This window comes from Antechinus flavipes, chromosome 3 (genome assembly GCF_016432865.1).
Source record: "Antechinus flavipes isolate AdamAnt ecotype Samford, QLD, Australia chromosome 3, AdamAnt_v2, whole genome shotgun sequence".
NCBI classification, from domain to species: domain Eukaryota; kingdom Metazoa; phylum Chordata; class Mammalia; order Dasyuromorphia; family Dasyuridae; genus Antechinus; species Antechinus flavipes.
The window spans coordinates 609,660,212-609,677,779 of record NC_067400.1 but is presented as its reverse complement, the minus strand read 5'-3'; the positions used below and the strand labels follow the sequence as shown (position 1 = coordinate 609,677,779).

Below are 17,568 nucleotides of genomic sequence, written 5' to 3'. Positions count from 1 at the left end.
TAAGGCTTAGGGGGGAATGGGATGAATGAAGGCCAGTTCGGGTTTGGGGCCCAGGCGGGGGAAAGGGGGACCCTGGACCTTGGAGGTACCTTGTATCCACTTATGCTTAGTTAACATTTGTTGAATTAAATTGGATTTGCCTTCTCCTTAAAAAAGAAGCCCCTCTGGGTCCAAACAGGGTAGTGAGGCCGGAGTGGGGAGAGGCTGTGAGTCGGGGCTCAGTGAGTCAGACCTTGCCTGCCTCTGGGGGATTTCTGTATGCTGCGATGCCCCGAGCCGGACAGAAGGCTGCTGTGAGGGGGCAGCCAGGACCCCCCCTCCCCAGGAAGTAACGGGCTTTCTCTCCCGGGGAAAGGAGAAGGAGATGCAAGGTCACCTGTGAGAGAGAGAGCAGCCAGCCAGCAGCCCAGCGATTGGCTGCGGGGATGAGAGGAAGATACCCTGCGTCTCCATGGAGACGGAGCCTGCAGGTAGCTATTGGCCAGGTGGATTCCATTCATTCGACTTCCACACACTCTTATTGGATGGATGCAGCCTGAGCAGGAAGAGCAGGACTTGGGTACCAGTTCAGCTCCACGCTCCCGGGCACGCAGACTAGCATGCTGGGAATGTGGGCCACTGAGGCCTCTCTCAGATAAGCAGACCCCCCTCTTCCTAAAACGGGCCACACAAGGGGCCAGTCACCGTGTCCCAGCTTGGAGGCCTTGTGTAGAGAAGGGGCCCCCTTTTCTTGGAGCCCGGAGGGGGCTGTGCCTGGTGCAGGGATAGAGACTCAGTGGAGGCAAAGGCAAAGGACCACACTTCTGCTTAAACCAGCCCTTTGGCATTGGAAATGCCCTCCTGACGCCCTTCAGAATCTGCTCCGATGTCAGTCCTGTGGTTTGCTGACTGATGCTGCCTTGGGACAGTTAACCTGGAGCCCAGGGATTCCCCTGCCATCTGCAGCCCACTGGCCCCCCTCCTGCTTTCCAGAGGCAGCTTCTGATGGCCACCAGCCTGAGTGGTGACTTGGATCCCCCTGCGCGTGGTGAGGGCTTTTCCCTTATAAAGACAAGTTAGGGTATCTCAGATGAGAGGTGCGGTCTTCCAGGGCTGCTGTGTCTTCCCCCTCACCCAAGGTCTTCCTTAAGGAAGGCTTGATGAAGGATGTCACTCATGGTTCCATCAGCCTTGTCTGTGGGGGCTTGTCCTCTGCCCACCCTCCCCCTTTGACAGATCTGATGCTTGCGTCCAGGGCCAAAGCTGTTTGCCGAAGAAAGGATGTGTCAGTGGGATGAGCCGATCCCGTGGAACTTTGTGAGAGCCCCTAGTGTCGTGATTCCATTGTGAGGCTGGGAGGGGTGGGCAGAGGGTGATGGCCCACTTTGTCCTCTTGTGGGAGCTTTGGGGGCACTGCGGTTTCCCATGGTCACATTATTAATAAAGGTAAATAAAGCCCTGTCCCAGGGCCTGGAAAGGAGCAGTGCTCCGAGCCGGCCTGTCCTGAAGCCTGGCAGGGACTGCAGAGAAATCCCTCCAGACCAGCCAGACCCGGCCGCTGCACAGAGCCCAGCATGAAGCCTTCTGGGAAGTCCCCACTGAGCCCTTCGCCGAGTGTGACTCAGAGAGCCTCCGCCGTGCTTCCTTCTGCTGGCCCAGCCTGACTTTGGGACCAGTTCTGCCCTCTTCCTTGACCAGCCTGGGTGCTGGAGGAGAAAAGGCAGAATTCGGGGCTCTCTGGCGCCGGGCCTGCTTCTCGGCACGATTTGTTTTAGATCCAGCGTGAAACCGATGGCCAGAGATGGGGGGACTCCTGGGGGTCTCTTCCCAAGCCCGTTTCTTGAACGTGCCATCTCATCTACATGGAGGCAGTGGAGGGGCTGAGGGCCTCATGGGCTGGGTTCCTCAGCCACTGAGGGGAGGTGTGAATGAGAGACCCCAGTAAGTTGGGCAGAAGCGCTTTGCCATCCTTAGAACCCCAGGCCAGGGTTGGCTGTCATCCTGTTCTTGTTGGACCGTGCCTCCTCTTGACTCCCTATTAACTAGGGGTTCTTGGAGGCTGGGAGCTGCCCTTGGAGGCGGGGGCTCTGGAAGCCATTCATTCAGTGTTTCCCAGCCTCAGTTTCCTTATCTGTAAACCAAGAGGGCTTACCCAAGGGTCTTGAAGGCCCCTTTCAGCTTAGAATTGACGGGAGCTCAAAGCTTGGGCACATTGCCTGGGCAGTCGAGGTTCTCGGCCACAGCCGGGCTCTGAGGATAGCCTGTCCTAGAGAGGGAGGAGCCGCATCCATGGAGGGAGTGCCATCTGATGAGCCTCCTGGCCACTGGAGCATGCAGAGGTACCAGCCCCACAGTGCACTGGCAGTGGGGAGACTGCTTGGTCCAGGGCAGACCCTGGTCAGTGGGCCCACAGAGCAAGGGGCCATCAGAGAGAATTTCTGAGGGATGCCAGGCCTAGCCTGGCCTGCTTGGAGGTGAAGAGGAGTTGCAACCGGAAGACCATATTGGGTCAGATCTGAGGGTCTCACCCTGTGATGAGTCGGGGAGGGGCTTATCCAAATGATTCTCTTTGAGGGGTCACTGACCCTTTCTTTCAGATTCTGCATATAGAGGCCAGGACTTGCTCTGTATTTGCTTATGTCTTTGGGGCCCTGGCTGCTTGAGCCAGCTTAGATTTTCCTTGTTTGGGCTGGCATCCCCGGGGCTGTGGGGTCACAGTCCCTAAGATGGTCGGGACGGGCCAGGACCCTTTGCCTAGAGCCCGCCGTGCCCCCGACCAGAAGTGGTCTTGTCTGACTCTGTCTCCCTTCATACAGAGGCCTGGGGAAACTCCCCTTTGAGCGTAGAGACCAAAACAATAGTCTTAGCGCCCCAGACCTTCTCTGAGAACCCAAAGCTGATGGTCCAATAGTCACTGGTCACTCTTTGGGGCTCATTTCTGGCTTTATAGTCATCCCGACACTGCCGGTCCCAGACTGGGAACCAGCCCTTGTGACAAAAGCCTAAAGCACAAATATCTGATTGAGGCCTGGAACATCCTCCCGTGTATGCGCTATATGGTCCTGGTAGTCCACCGCCATGAGCTGGGATTCCTTCTCCTTTCTCCATCATTGCTGTTACCTCCGACAGGTTTTTGTGCTCTTTCATTTTCACCATGGTGGGGTCAGAGACCTTCTAGTTGTCTCTTATAGAGATTTGTAGCATATCAGTGTGTGGCCATTTAGCAAACGCTAAAAGTCTAATTTAAAAACCCGTTGGTGTCCTTTGACCCTTTATCTGATGAGGAAGCCCTCCGGTGCCAGAGATTTGGGTCAGTCCCCTTCAGGGGTGGGAGATCAGACCCTCTGTGATGCTAACGTGACGATTTCCTGTGGGGATTTCTCTTCCAGTTCTCTTTCTAGTGACATTTACACAGGAAGAAAGACTTCTTTTTATGGCCATAGAGCGAATGTTCAGGTTACCTTCAGATGAGTATTGGGGCTTTGGGCTTGTTGGGGAGCGGGGTTCTGAGTGAGTTTGATGGGGATCAGCTTCGGGGAGAAACATAGCAGTAATCCTGAGGCCCCAGACCTTAGGAGTGCTATTGTTCTCACAATGCGTTTGTCAATGATCCTAAAGTCTCCTAGCTTTAGGAATACTATAGTCTAGTCCTAGAAACTTTGCTGACAACCAGATAACATTCTGTTGGTCAGTGATAACCAGGTCTCTGGGACAAATGGTGAGGTGCCTATCAGACTACTCGGTTCTACCTCTGGGCCATAAAATGAGCTTATCACTGACATGGAGAACCAGATCTCTGTTTTTTCCTATAAATTTTCTTCTTGCGCTGTTTCCTAATCCTACTTCCTAACTTTGTCCACTTCAGTTGGCGTTACAATTACAATAAACTTTGCCCCTTGACTTGGAGATGGGTTCAAGCTTGCAGATTCTTTTGAGACACCTCACGACACCGGCCTGAGGCCTTTTGGGGGTCTCCTTTTGAACCTCAACAAGTTGGCCTAAGGGTGTCTGAGTAGCAGAAGACCTTGGGAGGAAAACTTCTGCGCTTTGGTCTCTGACCTCATCTGGGCAATAATCATGGGCGTGAACTGGGTGCCAACCTGAGCAGGGCAGGGGGTCGGCTCCAAACTGGGCACTAGCTAAGCTGGGGTGGAACTGTCTTGTGAGCGAGACACTGGCAAAGCTGTGGTGCTGACTGGACCCGGCTTCAACAGCTCCTTCTCCAGGAAGCCAGCTCTCCTTTTGTATTCACGTGGGACCCTACTGGCCCATTGCAAGTGACTCTGAGAACATCGTGCTCCGAGCAACTTTTTGGGTCTATGTCTTTAACACTCTGCTGGACTCTGAGAATGGGAATTATCCTCTGTCCCTCACAAGAGGCAGTGTGCCACATTGGTTAGAGCACTAGCATTGGAGTCGAGATTATCTGCCTTCCAATCCAATGACTTGACACCAGCTGTGTGACCCTGGGTGAGACACCTCATGTCTCTATTTCTTTATCTGTAAAATGCCTCCAAGGAAACTTAAGGCTTTAAATCCATGATTCCTTCATATGTCCCCTCTGGCCCTACCATAAGCCAGTGGACACAGTCAGTGAGGAACGGGGAAGTTAATGTGGAAATACAGGTTTGGTGTAGGAAGTTGGGAGAGAAGAAGGCTGCATTCCAAGTATCTAGGGTCTTTTGTAACGATGGGCTGGAAATAGAGCGGGGGAGATCCTATGGCTTCATTGGCCCTTGGTCCATGGACCCCATCAGATGGGCAGCTGCTGCTCCTGCACCAGGAGGCCCTGTCCTCTTCCCATCCCTGTAGAAGAGGCCTCCAGGTTCGATACTTGTGGACCAAAGGCAGGCTCTCTGGGGGAGCCTCTGCCTGGGATGGTGGCGGGATCATGGCTCGTGCGATTCTTTTACTGTCTAGAACTTGGGAGTAAGGCAGGGCAAGAAGGAAGAGGCATGAGGCTCTGCAGAAGCTCCCTCTCCTCTGTGCACTCAGGCAGGTAGAGAGGATGATTCAGAGTGGGGTTTCTGGGGTGCCCTCCTCTTTAACTCTAAAAGGCAGTCCCTCCTGTGGAGCTTCCAGGAAGCCACCCACAGGTTGAAGCCATCACCCTCTCCTCTCCCTACTCCCCCCCAGAGCCACATCCGCCTGGCACACTAGAGTGTCAGACCACTGTCAGCCCCTGTGCCACTGTGTCCCTGCCCAGGCCTCTCACCAAGTGTTCTCCTGGGCCGTCCAGCCCCCTTTCCTCACAAAGGGGAGCATATAGGAGCCTCCTAACTCTGTGCATGCAAGCTATATGGGAAGGGTCAGCAACAAGCCACTTGCTACCTCGTGTGGCCAGAGCCTACAAGTAGAAAAGCAGAGGGAGGCCGGGCCCAACGTTCAGGGATCGTGATGTCCCGACAGCAGCAAGGCCGGGCCCAATTTGCGTAGGGCTGGTCACCAAGGAATATGAGGAATGGATTTATTTTTAAAATACAGTTTTATTTTATTAAATGTTTTTCATTTTTGACACTCAAAACGTGAGTTTTAAGTTCCCTTGCTTCTGCCCTTCCCTATTTCCTTGAGAAGACAAGCAATTTGTCCTTGATTTTATACATGTGAGGTCATATCAGCCACGTTACAAAAGAAAAGTCAAAAAATTCAAGAAAAACAAAATTGAAAAACCGTTTCAATCTGCACTCAGGCTCCCACTGTAGCATTTTTCATCGTGGGTCCTTTGAATTGTCTTGCATCACTGTATCGTGGAGAACAGCTAAGTCATTTGGACTTGATCATCAACTGTTAAACTGTATACAGTATATAACAAAATAACAACACTGTATACAGTCTTTTCCTGATTCTGCTTAACTTCACTTTGCATCAGCTCAGAAGCCATCCTCCTCCTCATTTCTTATAGCACATACCACATCATACCACAACCTGTTCAGCCATTTCCCAGTTGATGGACAGCCTCTAAATGTCCAATTCTTTTTTTTTCCCTGAGGCAATTGGGGTTGACTTGCCCAGGGTCACACAGCTAGGAAGTGTTATGTTTGAGGCTGGATTAGAACTCAGGTCCTCCTGATCTCAGGGCTGGTGCTCTATCCACTGTGCCATCTGGCTGTCCCACCAGCTCTTCTTTCTTAAAGGCTGTCCCCCTCCTCTTGATAGGAGGCGGTTTCTCTGTGTGTTCGTGTGTGGCCACATGCTCGTGGACGTACCAGCTGGATCCTGTAGGAGACGGACTCGGTGGGCAGGGCTTCTGTTGGCAGCTCCTGGGCCAGGAGAAAGGGTATAGGGCATTCTGGGTATTCTGAAGAGGGGTGAATGTTAGCTGAATCTATGGAGTTCCTAAGCTGAGAGCCATGAACTTTTTTTTTTTTTAATGTTTTGATAATTGTATTTTTTGTTATAATTGGTTTCAGTAGAATTGTTCAATATAAAGAAAAAGGAATCTTGAGTCTGAGGAAGTGGAGTTGGTTTTGAATTGTTTAACGTCCACAAGGCCTTGGGCTAACCACAGAGTTGGAGAGATGACGAGGACAGGAAAGTAAGACCCAGACCTGTGAAATGGGCTGTCCTGATAAATAAAGGATCTGAGCAGCCGGCGCTGTAAGAGTCGGGTGAACTAAGCTCTGCAGATAGGGAAGGCTTTGTGAAGGAGATGGGAGATAAATGGAGAAGAAAGCCTTTCAGGTAAAGGAAGTGGCGTGAGCAAAGGCGTGTAGTAGTATACTAAAGAGCCGCTCCCCAGCGAAGGGGATACGTGGCAGTGGAAGGGGATGGGATGGTACAGGGAGCTGGTGTTGGATGATGGAAGGCTGTGGGTTCTGGGTTTCTTTGTGTGCTGGGAGAGCAGGACCCAGAAGGGGAGCTCAGCCTTGGAGGACTCTGCCTCCTGCTGCTGCAGGGGCCTGATCCCGGGGACTCCCCTTCATCCTTAGAGTTGAGAGGCCGCTGCTTGGAAGCGGTTCTTCCCCTGTGGGGAGGAGGACTTTGGAGCGATCAGATCTGATGAAACTAGAGAATGGTGACCCCAACGGAACCAGTCTCGCCTTCTCTGATGGGCTGGGAGGCTTCCTTCACGGGCACTCTCAATTCTGGTCCCTTCCACAGACAGGTTTGACCAGAGAAGTCTCTTTCCCCTGGATCCTCCCAAAGTAATCATGAAAACCCCGGCTTTGGGAGGAGGGTGGAGTCCTTCCGGGGATAAGAGGCCTGCACTGGTCGTAACCTTGAGCTGGGAAAAATCGGAAGCCTCTAGGAGTCCAGAGAGACCCGGTGCTGAGCCCAAGCTCTGCCCCTGCCTTGGTCATCTTGGGGTAATCCTTCAGCTTCTCAGAAACATCCATTTCTTTTTAGAGTTTAAAATGTTTTTATTGATATCTTTAAAAAAGTCAACTTTTTTCCTAATATGTCCCTTATCCTCCTCTACTTTCTCCTCCCATTAAATGCCCTTTCCTTGTAAAACAGGAAAATGTTCGAAACGTTCATCCATAAGCCCCGACCTTTCATCGTGTCTTTCCCAGTTTATCTGAGTGTGGTCATCATTGAGCGTCACAGACCTTGTGGCCATCTTTAAATTCTGAATTCTACTCACCTTTAGTTCCTACATCTCCCTGTGCTGCTCAGCGGCCCTGATATTTGTCATTTAAAAACGAAAACCTGATCTAGGACTTCATTAGTAGCAGAGGAAATTCCCCCTGTAGCCAGCTCTGTCAGAGGCAGGACTGGCACCCCATTCTTGGGCTGCCCCTCTTTCTTAGGGTGCAGTAACAGCGCAGTTTTTCCACTGTTTCTTCATTGATGGATAGAATTCTTTACTATCACAAAAAGCACTTCTGGGAATATTTTGATAACATGGGGCCTTTTTTCCCCATCTTTGGCCTCCTAAGGACATTCAGTGATATGACCTCTGGGTCAAAGGGTATAAACAGTTGGGTGCAGGGGTCAGCACTCTACTGCCCGATCCACTCACTTGTTTTGGTGCTGCTGCTGGCCAGCAAAGAACATTTCTTACTTTTTTTTTTTTTTTTTTTTTTTTTTTTTTTTTTTTTGCTGAGGCAATTGGGGGTTAAATGACTTGCCCAGAGTCACACAGCCAGGATTAATGTCTGAGGCCAGATTTGTACTCAAATCCTCTTGACTTCTGGGCTGGTGCTTTATCCACTGTGCCATCTAGCTTCCCCATTTCTTACATTTTTAAAGAAAATAAAACTTTCTTGAAAAACCCCAAACCCATTCTTAGCTCCTGGTGATAGAGAGCTCATCACCAGTTGTTTGTCAATCCCACTTTTAGTAGTTGGTTCTTTTTTCCATTCCAAAGGCTGTTCCGGAACGGTTGGATCAGATCACCCTTTAACCAGTTGCAGGTAAGCTTAGCTGTTTCTTCATAGATCCTCTAATATTGAATGAATGAATGAATGAAAAACCTTGATTATGCATTTATTAGGCCCCAGGCACTGCGCTAAGCTCTGGGGAGACCAACTGTGTCCTCCCGTGTTTTTTTTTTTTTTTTTTTTCATTCTACAAGGCCTTGGGCTAACCATGATGTTAGAGAGATGACTAGGAGAGGAAAATAATTTCTCTTTGGGGGAACTAGATAAAAGGGAATTATGGGATCCTGGGAAGATATTTTGATTGCCGATGGTGGTAAATGGTAAGGGATTTTCTCTTTCTCCCCTCCATTCCGTCTTACCTGGGAAAATCCTTGGGTTGGTGAGCAACCTCAGAAGAATTGATCCATAAACCCCTTTCTGGAAACAATGTGATTACCGTGATTGATGGGAAGGTGGTTCCCCTAGAGTAGTGTAGCAGAACCAGCCATGGCTGCCGGGAACTAGTCCTTTTCATAATATTCTTTGACAGTTTGTTGAATTGAAGCCTCAGACAAAGTCGTATTCTTTTGGTCAGTGATTTGGAGAATTTCTTTCACATGGTTACTGAGTATTCTTTTTCTGAAAATCATTTGGCACTTTAATGTGCTCACCGGTGAAATGGGTATAATCTTTACACGGCTTCCCTCACGGGATTGTGGGTAAAAAAAAAGTGCTTTGTTTACCTGAAAACCCTCTGAAAATAGGGCCTGTTATTGGTCCTATGGTCTGAGGCACAGAAGTAGAGTTAGAGGAGAGCTAGTAATAAATTTTTGGGTAAGAATTAATTAAATTATGATATAAATTTATAATGTGTATATAAATAGATGTTATATATAGTATAATATATAAACATAATATATAATATATATTATAGTATATAAACATGTAAATATTATAATATAAAAATATATATAAATAGAAACATGTAAATATTAAACATTACATTATATAAATATTAAAGAAAACATTTTAAAATCAATTATGAACTTAACCCACATTTCCATGTACAAAAAAAATGGCAAAGGGGATTATATACAAGTGCAAGCTTCTCCGAGATACTTTGTTTTGAGCCAAACTTTCTCCCCTCCACGCCCCCCAGCCCCAAGAAGCCTGAGCAGGACCCTGCTGAGGCAGTAGTGCAGGAGCCTGGCCTGGTGCTTATTTTTCTGCTTTTTCCCACTTGGAACCCACTTGTCTTTCCATCTCAAAGGGGAACTTTGCTGGTTTTAACTTTTGCGTGCTCTTCAATCGAGAGGATGGTTTTTCCTGGGCCCTCCCCCCATATTTTCCTATTCCTGGGAAGCCCCTTGATTGGGCTCGGGCCTCTGTTCCTCTTTGTCTGTTGTGTGGCTATCGATTTGGATTCAGTTCCTGTCTGTTTTTTTTCAGATGAAAACTCCCAGGAAGCCTCGAACCCGCTCATAAATGGACAGCCCCCCCCCCCCCAGCTACCTTAAATGAGAAATAATTAGTGGGTCAGCTTCCATTCCAAACTGTAGCTCACCAGCTCCGACTGCCAGCCCCGCTTTGTTGCAAAAAGGGACCTCTGCAGTTGGGGGTGCTGTGAGATGCCCACGTGGTCGGGTGGTGCCGGCTGGGAAATGTGCTTGGGGAGGCCCGCGAGGAGCAGATGCAGGGCAGCAGGGATGTAGCAGGCCCCTGCTCTTGTCCGCCGGCTGACCATTTCCCCTGGGCTGATGCTCTGCTGCCCTCCGCTGGTCTTGAGTTGTGCTGCAGCTCCTGTGCTGAGCGGCTGCTGCGGCAGCTCCTGGGAGGCCTCCCCTCTGGGCAGCACACGGCCTCAAGCTGAGGGGGTTGGGGGGCAGCGAAGGCCCCTCTGGAGACCTGGGCCCCGGCTAGCTGGGAAAACTCTCAGGTCTTTAAATCTGCCTTTCGACCAGGCTAAAACGATCTTTGGCATCTCGCTGCTAGTTTGGTTTCCGGACGTCACAAAGTGGAAAAGGACGGAGAAGGGAAGAAGCATTTATGTAGTTCCTACTGTGTGCCAGGCACCGGGTTAACTGCTTTACAGAGATCTCGTTTGTTCCTAACAACTGGGAGGGGGGAGAAGCCGTTATTATCCCCATTTTACAGTTGAGGAAACTGAGGCAGAGAGGTTAGCCAACTTGGCCAGGCTCACAACTAGGAAGTGACAGAAGCTGGGTTGGAACTCACTGCTTCCTGTTTCCAGGCCTAGCCCACTAAAGCTGGACAGGGACTGGCGGTGATTACACCCCCTCCCCCCAGAAATCAAACTGCCCAACTCTGTATGCAGGGAAAAAGCTGGGGGGGGGGGGCTGTGTGTCCGGCCTCCTCGGGCGGCAATGCGGATATCGGGGCGAGATTCCTGAGTGTGTGCGCGCATTTGTGAGTGTGCATGTGTGTACTTGAGTGTACGTGAGCGTGTCTGTTAGTGTATGTATAAGTGTGCTTGAGTTTGTATGAGTGTGTGTGTATATTTGTGAATGCGTGTGTTTGCAGAGTGTGCACGGAGTGGGTGTACAAGTGTGAGTGTGCAAGGATGTGCATGTACGTTTGAGTGTGTGCAAGAGAGCGCAGGAGTGTGCACATGTTTGTATGTGTACAGAGTGGGTGTGTACGAGTGTGCATGTGTGTGCGTGAGTGTGTGTGCTTGTGTTTGTACAAGTATGTGCATGTATGTGTGAGTGCACATGTGTGTGTGTGTGTGCATGAGTATTTGCATGTGTGTGGAGAAGGGGGAGGGACTGGGGGAGCAGACACCTTGGGGGAAGAGCGGCTGATGGCCATTGCTACCATTGTCCCAGGAGCCTGGCAGGTCAGAGCCGGCGGGGGCCGCGGGGCCTCCTGAGTGAGGAATGAGGCCCAGGGTGGGTGGGCAGCTGCCCCGGAGGGACTCCCTGGCTTTGCGCCCCAGGAAGCTCCCCTGAGGCGGGCGCTCTCTCAGTGTCTCCCCAGTCCTGGCTGTGGTCTTGGTGCCCTCAGGGAAGCTTCCTCCTGGGGTGGGCGGGTGCCCCGGGAGCCTGGATACCCCTAACCCCTGCCCCCTGTGCTCTCTGCTCTCAGGAACGTGGGCGCGCGGCCGCGCAGACTGCCATGGACCCGGATTGTTACGCCAGCATGCAGGTGGGGATGCGCGTGGTGCGAGGGGTCGACTGGAAGTGGGGCAATCAGGACAACGGCGAGGGGAACGTCGGCACGGTGGTGGAGATCGGCCGCCAGGGCAGCCCCACGACGCCCGACCGCACGGTGGTGGTCCAGTGGGATCAGGGCACCAGGACTAACTACCGGACCGGCTTTCAGGGCGCCTATGACCTCCTCCTCTATGACAACGCCCAGATAGGTAAAGCGAGGCAGGGGAGCAGGGCGAGCTTTCGTGTGGCTCGTGGGGTTCCCAGGGCACTTGTGTGTATGGGTCTGGTGGGATCCCCGCAACGACCCGGGGAAGTGAGGGAGGAGATGGAGGTTGACGGGCTGGGTGACGTGCCCGGGGTCACGCGGCGATGTGGCATCGGAGGCTCCGGGCCCGCGGCGGGCGCTGCCGACCCGAGTCCCTGGGAGCAGGAGTCAGCCTGGGGGGGCCAGCCGAGGACCTCTGCACCCTTTGTTCCTTACCGCTGGGACTCGGGGGTCCCCTTCTCTATAACATGCAGGGCATCCCCATTCTGGCCCCGGGGGAGGGGGGCTGCTCAGGCGTGCCCATATTCCTCCCTCTGCTCTGACTGAGGGGGATATGCCTCCTCCCCACCTTACCGCGTGTGATTGGCCCCCGGCCTCCGGGCCGCCGCGGCTCAGAAGGGAGGGCTGGGTTGGGAGCACGGGGGGCAGGAGTCGGGGCAAGGGCCGGGGCCCGGGGCGGGGGTGAGCGTGAGCTGCCCCACAGGTGTCCGACACCCCAACATCATCTGCGACTGCTGTAAGAAGCACGGGCTCAGGGGCATGCGCTGGAAGTGCCGGATCTGCTTCGACTATGACCTCTGCACCCAGTGCTACATGAACAACAAGCACGACCTCTCGCACGCCTTCGAACGCTACGAGACCGCGCACTCGCGCCCGTGAGTACCGGCAGCGCCTCCCTGCCCTCTCTGGTGGCGGGAGGGTCAGCGGTCTCTGTGTCGGGGAGGACTGAGCACGGAGCTTTCCCGCCCCGGGACTCGGCGGCCTCCAGGTGGCCCGTTGGCCAGGCCCCCGATGAGTCCGAGGATGGGCCCGGCCCGACGCTCGCTCCTCGCTGCCGGCCGGCCCTGGCGCTGGCGCGGAGCCTTGTGGCGAGCCTCAGACCCGGTGCCCGGCCTCGGGAGCTGAGCTCTCGGGGGACGTTCCCCGGCTCTAACACGCGGGGTCCTGGGCGAGTGCAGGGTCACCCGGGGCTTGTTGCCTGTGGTCATCTTGATTCTGTGGATTTACTCTTCCCTGGGAGCACCTAGAGAGCAGTCACCAGAGAGGAAATAAAAATACAGACGTTTACAGAGCACCTGCTGTTTGCCAGGCCCCGTGCTGAGTGCTTTGTACCTTCTCAGAACCCTGAGAAAGGGGCCCTTGTGGAAGGAGGAAACTGAGTCAGACAGAGGCGGGGCCTGGGTCACAGCCAGGAAGTGTCTGAGGCTGGGTTTGAACTCTGGCGGCCCCGTTCCCAGGCCGGCGCTGTGTGCCCCCCTGGGGCCCCACGAGGCACGTCCTGGGCTCCCAAGGCCAGTGTGATCTGGCCAGAGGAGGTGTGTCCTTCCTCCCAGAGTGCCTCGGGCCTAAGGTGGGGGGACCCACGCCCTCATCACTGGGGGTGTGGAGCAGAGCCTCCCAGGCGTGGAGCGTGGCTGTTGCCAAGGCTGGGAGATGGGAAATCTCCCATGGTGATGGGTGAGTGGGGCGGGATTGAGGGGCTGGGAGGAAGGGCTGTGAAGGGAGAGGCGGGGAAGGAGCTGGGTGTGTGAGACGGACCGGGGCGGGGGTGAGGTAGGAGGCCAGAGGTGATGAGGGCCACGCGTGGAGGTCCCGGGGCGAGGAGGCCAGGGCATGGAGGTCAGGGCACTGCTGAGCTCCCACTGTGGACCCGGGCACGGTCTCAGAGTGGCCATTCTGCCCACTGCCTTCTGGCCTCCCCTGCTCTGGAGGCCCAGGCTGCCTGAGACACGTGGACCCCCTCTCCTACCCCAGCCCAAACGCTCTGCACTTGAATCCACGTGGGCCCCAGGGCCACTTCCTGAGGATGCCTTGGGTGCAGGGGGCTGCCAGGCTGACCGGCCTGCTCGGGGAAAGTACCCGAGCTAGAGACCCTGCAGCCCCGGAGCCTTCCCCAGAGAGGCAGCCCCGGCCTCCCCCTCTCAGAGGCAACGAGTGGCCGGGGCTGCTCCGGCCTCCCACTTCCTGTTTCTGGGGGCTCAGAACCAGGCCGTTCCCAGGGTGGGCAGAGGGGGGCTGGCCTGGGCCGGGAGAGCGCCCAGTTCTAGTTCTTGGGTCACTGGCCCAGAGGCTTTGGGGTGCCAACAATCTTAATAAATCACCCTGTTGAAAGGAACCAAATCTGGCCCCGGGGCAGAGCCTCGGACTGGCTTGAGGCTGGGGAGTGGGGGCACTGAGGGCAGATGCCCAGGGCCTCATGGCCCTCACGCTACAGAGGCTGTGCCCTCTAACTTGAGGTTCCAGCTGTTAGATGGGGGCCTGCTGCCTTGGTCTCAGCCCCCCAGAGAGCAGCGAGGGAGGTGACATCTCAGAAGCACTCCCAGCCCCTCTCTAGCCCCTCTTCCCCAGCACCGAGGGTGAGGTAAAGTCCCAACTCTGCTGCTCCTCCTGCTGCAAGTTGGAGCAAGCCACTTGTCGCCTCCTGGTCTCGGTCTTCCCCTCTCTAAAATGGGCCTTGGGCCAGAGGACTCTCGAGGTCAAGAGCCCCTCAACGGGATTCCCAAAGGACCCCCCTTTGGGCAGCAGCCAGACCCAGGCCTAGGAGCTGCTTATCCTTCTCTGCATCAACTGGCAGGGAGCCCCAAGAGCCTCGGTCTCCTGACCACACCACATCATAGAGCCAGAATGTAGGAGTTAGAAAGGGACCTCCCCCTTGTGGTGCATGCAGAGATGTGGGGGCCAAGAAGGGGATGGGGGGCTTGCCCCACTGACCAAGAGACTTTTCCCAATCCTGAGCTCACTGGAGCAACCTGAAAGTGACAGGATCATTGATTTGGGCCTGAAGGGGAACTCGGGGACCAGCAGGTCCTGCTTCTGCCTTTTACACATAGGGAAACTGAGGCAAGGAGGGGAAGTGACTCACCTAGGGTCATACAGCTAGTGTCCGAGGCTGAATTTGCATTCAGGTCTTTAGGTCCTGCCTTGTTCAGATGTGGACCATCTCTCTTTCCGTGCTGGGAACGGTTGGGAAGGTCAGGAATATGGAGAGCCACTTCTGTCAGAGGCAGGGCTGCTTAGGGAGGCCTGGGTGGAGGCCCCCGTGCTCAGATCGAGACCAAGGAGCCACACCCTGCTCTATGGACGCCATCTGAAGGGGGCACTTCTTCCAGTTCTCCATGTTTGCCGTGGCCCCCGGGCCGTGACGGGCTGGCTGGCTGGCTGGCTGGCGCTCTCCCTTATTTAGAGGCTGCGGGTGTTCCCGTGTGCTCCTGGACACTCACTGGATGTGCTAGTGGCCCCAAATGGCCGGTTCGGGCTAGTCCCAAGGCCCAGGTCCCTGGCATTCGGCCCAAGCTCTTTGTTTTCCAGCCCCTGGGAGGGGATGGCTTGTCCAGCAGCTCATCCCTAGGTGGGGCAGAGCCCCTGGAGGACCCATCTCCTTTCTTAGAAGCAGAGCCGCCCTCCTCCCGCTGTAGAAGCTGCACTTGCTCCCAGCTGCCCCCTCCTGCAAAAGCCGCACCGGCTCCCAGCTGCCCCCTCCTGCAAAAGCCGCACCGGCTCCCAGCTGCCCCCTCCTACAGAAGCCGCATCGGCTCCCAGCTGCCCCCTCCTGCAGAAGTTGCACCAGCTCCCGGCTCCCAGCTGCCCCCTCCTGCAGAAGTTGCACCAGCTCCCGGCTCCCAGCTGCCCCCTCCTGCAGAAGCTGCACCAGCTCCCAGCTGCCCCCTCCTGCAGAAGTTGCACCAGCTCCCGGCTCCCAGCTGCCCCCTCCTGCAGAAGCTGCACCAGCTCCCAGCTGCCCCCTCCTGCAGAAGCTGCACCAGCTCCTGGCTCCCAGCTGCCCCCTCCTGCAGAAGTTGCACCAGCTCCCAGCTCCCAGCTGCCCCCTCCTGCAGAAGCTGCACCAGCTCCCGGCTCCCAGCTGCCCCCTCCTGCAGAAGCTGCACTGGCTCCCAGCTGCCCCCTCCTGCAGAAGCTGCACCGGCTCCCAGCTGCCCCCTCCTGCAGAAGCTGCACCAGCTCCCAGCTGCCCCCTCCTGCAGAAGCTGCACCAGCTCCCGCTCCCAGCTGCCCCCTCCTGCAGAAGCTGCACTGGCTCCCAGCTGCCCCCTCCTGCAGAAGCTGCACCAGCTCCCGGCTCCCAGCTGCCCCCTCCTGCAGAAGCTGCACTGGCTCCCAGCTGCCCCCTCCTGCAGAAGCTGCACTGGCTCCCAGCTGCCCTCTCCTGCAGAAGCTGCACCAGCTCCCGGCTCCCAGCTGCCCCCTCCTGCAGAAGCTGCACTGGCTCCCAGCTGCCCCCTCCTGCTGAAGAAGCCAGCACAGCCACACTGGAGCACTTCTTCCTGGCATTCGACTCTGGAAAACTGTTGCCCCTTTCATCCTCCCTGCAGCTGGTCCCACTGCAGGGCAGGGGTTCGAACCTGAGGCAAATTGTGGGTCTCTGGGGCCTGGCCGGCAGGCCTGCACCACCCTGAGAAAGGGCTGGAGCTACCCCAGGCTCTTGTGTCGGAGCAGGGCCCAGCTTGAGCAGGTCCATGGCTCTATGACAGAACCAAGAAAAAGAGACCCCCTGGGGAGAGGACCACTCCCCTCCCCCCCCACCAGCCCGCCTCCTGCCCTCTCCTGCCCTTGGCGTGCTTGGGGCTAAGCAGAATGACCCGGTAAAACTGCAGAGCCCCCATGAGGTCCCTGTTTGCCCCCTGAACCACATCTCCAGGGAGTCTGACTGACCCGGCCTCCCCGCCTCTGCCCTCCCCAGCCCCCTCTGCTTTGAGGCAACCTGAAGCCCTTCGGTTGAGCTGGCTGCTTTCTCCTGGCCCTGCTCCGGCTTTCCCAGGTTCCTTTGGGAGACGGGCCGCCTGCAGTGTCCCAAGGATAGCTGCTGGGGCTGCAGAGTCCCCGAGCTAACAGGCTTTGCCATCAGGGAGCTGTCCAGTTCTGGATGCAGTGTTCCTCGGGGGTCTGCCGTTCCCCCAAGTGTCTTCTTTGTGCTTTTGGCTCGTGTTGCTAATGATGCAGCAACGTTCACGCCTGCCCCATGGGCTGCTGGGACACCTCACTCCTTCCCGCCGAGCTTGCCGTCTGCTAACACCACTGGCTCTCCCACCCCGGCCACTGCCGGCGGAGTTGCCTTTTGAAACTGCCAGGGAGAACCTTCAGTTGATCCTGGTTAAATCTCGTTCCTTTGGGTCCCCGACGCCAGCTCCTGATCGTGGTGGAACACGCTCGATTGTCCCGCTTCCCTGACGGGGAAGCTTTCGTCGGCGTTACTGATCAAAATGGGAACTTGGAGCGCCTTTGGATTGGCGGCTCCCTTGGGCCGCGTCAGGGCACCAGGCCCTTGTCCTGCATGAGCCACTCCATTTAAAAAATAGTATTCTAGGGGCAGCTAGGGGGCGCAGTGGATAGAGCACCAGCCCTGAAGTCAAATCTGGCCTCAGACACTTCACACTTCCTGGCTGTGTGACCCTGGGCAAGTCACTTAGCCCCAGTTGCTCAGGAGAAAAGTAGTATTCTGTTATTCCCCAATCATACATAAAGACAATTTGGGGCCTTTTTTTTTTTTTTTTTTTAACCAAAGTTTGTTTTATATTTTTAACTACCTGCTTGAGCCTTACGTAAGTACTGACAATTTAACTTGCTCTCTTGCAGAGTCACAGTGAGTGCCCGCCACAATCTGCCTCGAATCACCCTGAGGGGCATCTTCCAAGGTGCCAAGGTCCTCCGGGGCCCAGATTGGGAATGGGGCAACCAGGATGGTAAGTGCAACGAGGGTTGTGCGGGGCCCTGCGTTGCCACCCCCTGTGCCCACGTGGAGCCTGGCTCTGGGGTAGCTTGGACTCTGTTCCCGTACAAGGCGGAAAGAGCGGGTCCCTGATGGCGCAGCAGGGCCCCGGGACGCTGGGAG

The 17,568-nt window shown here is 55.2% G+C and overlaps 1 protein-coding gene across 9 annotated transcripts in view; it reads left to right on the top strand.

Moving 5' to 3' along the window:
- The window catches only part of MIB2 (MIB E3 ubiquitin protein ligase 2), a 49,160-nt gene that overhangs the window by 24,702 nt on the left and 6,890 nt on the right, over positions 1 to 17,568 (top strand). For 5 of the 9 annotated variants that reach the window (XM_051988808.1, XM_051988812.1, XM_051988809.1 and 2 more), the window contains 3 exons: positions 11,388 to 11,664; positions 12,205 to 12,376; positions 17,313 to 17,419. In XM_051988808.1, coding sequence (XP_051844768.1) covers positions 11,418 to 11,664; positions 12,205 to 12,376; positions 17,313 to 17,419 — 526 coding nt within the window. In that variant the 5' untranslated portion in view covers positions 11,388 to 11,417. Of the gene's footprint in view, positions 1 to 6,624; positions 6,661 to 8,290; positions 8,337 to 11,387; positions 11,665 to 12,204; positions 12,377 to 17,312; positions 17,420 to 17,568 lie in introns of those variants that run through there. The other 4 variants (XM_051988810.1, XM_051988811.1, XM_051988806.1 and 1 more) reach the window with 2 other exon arrangements.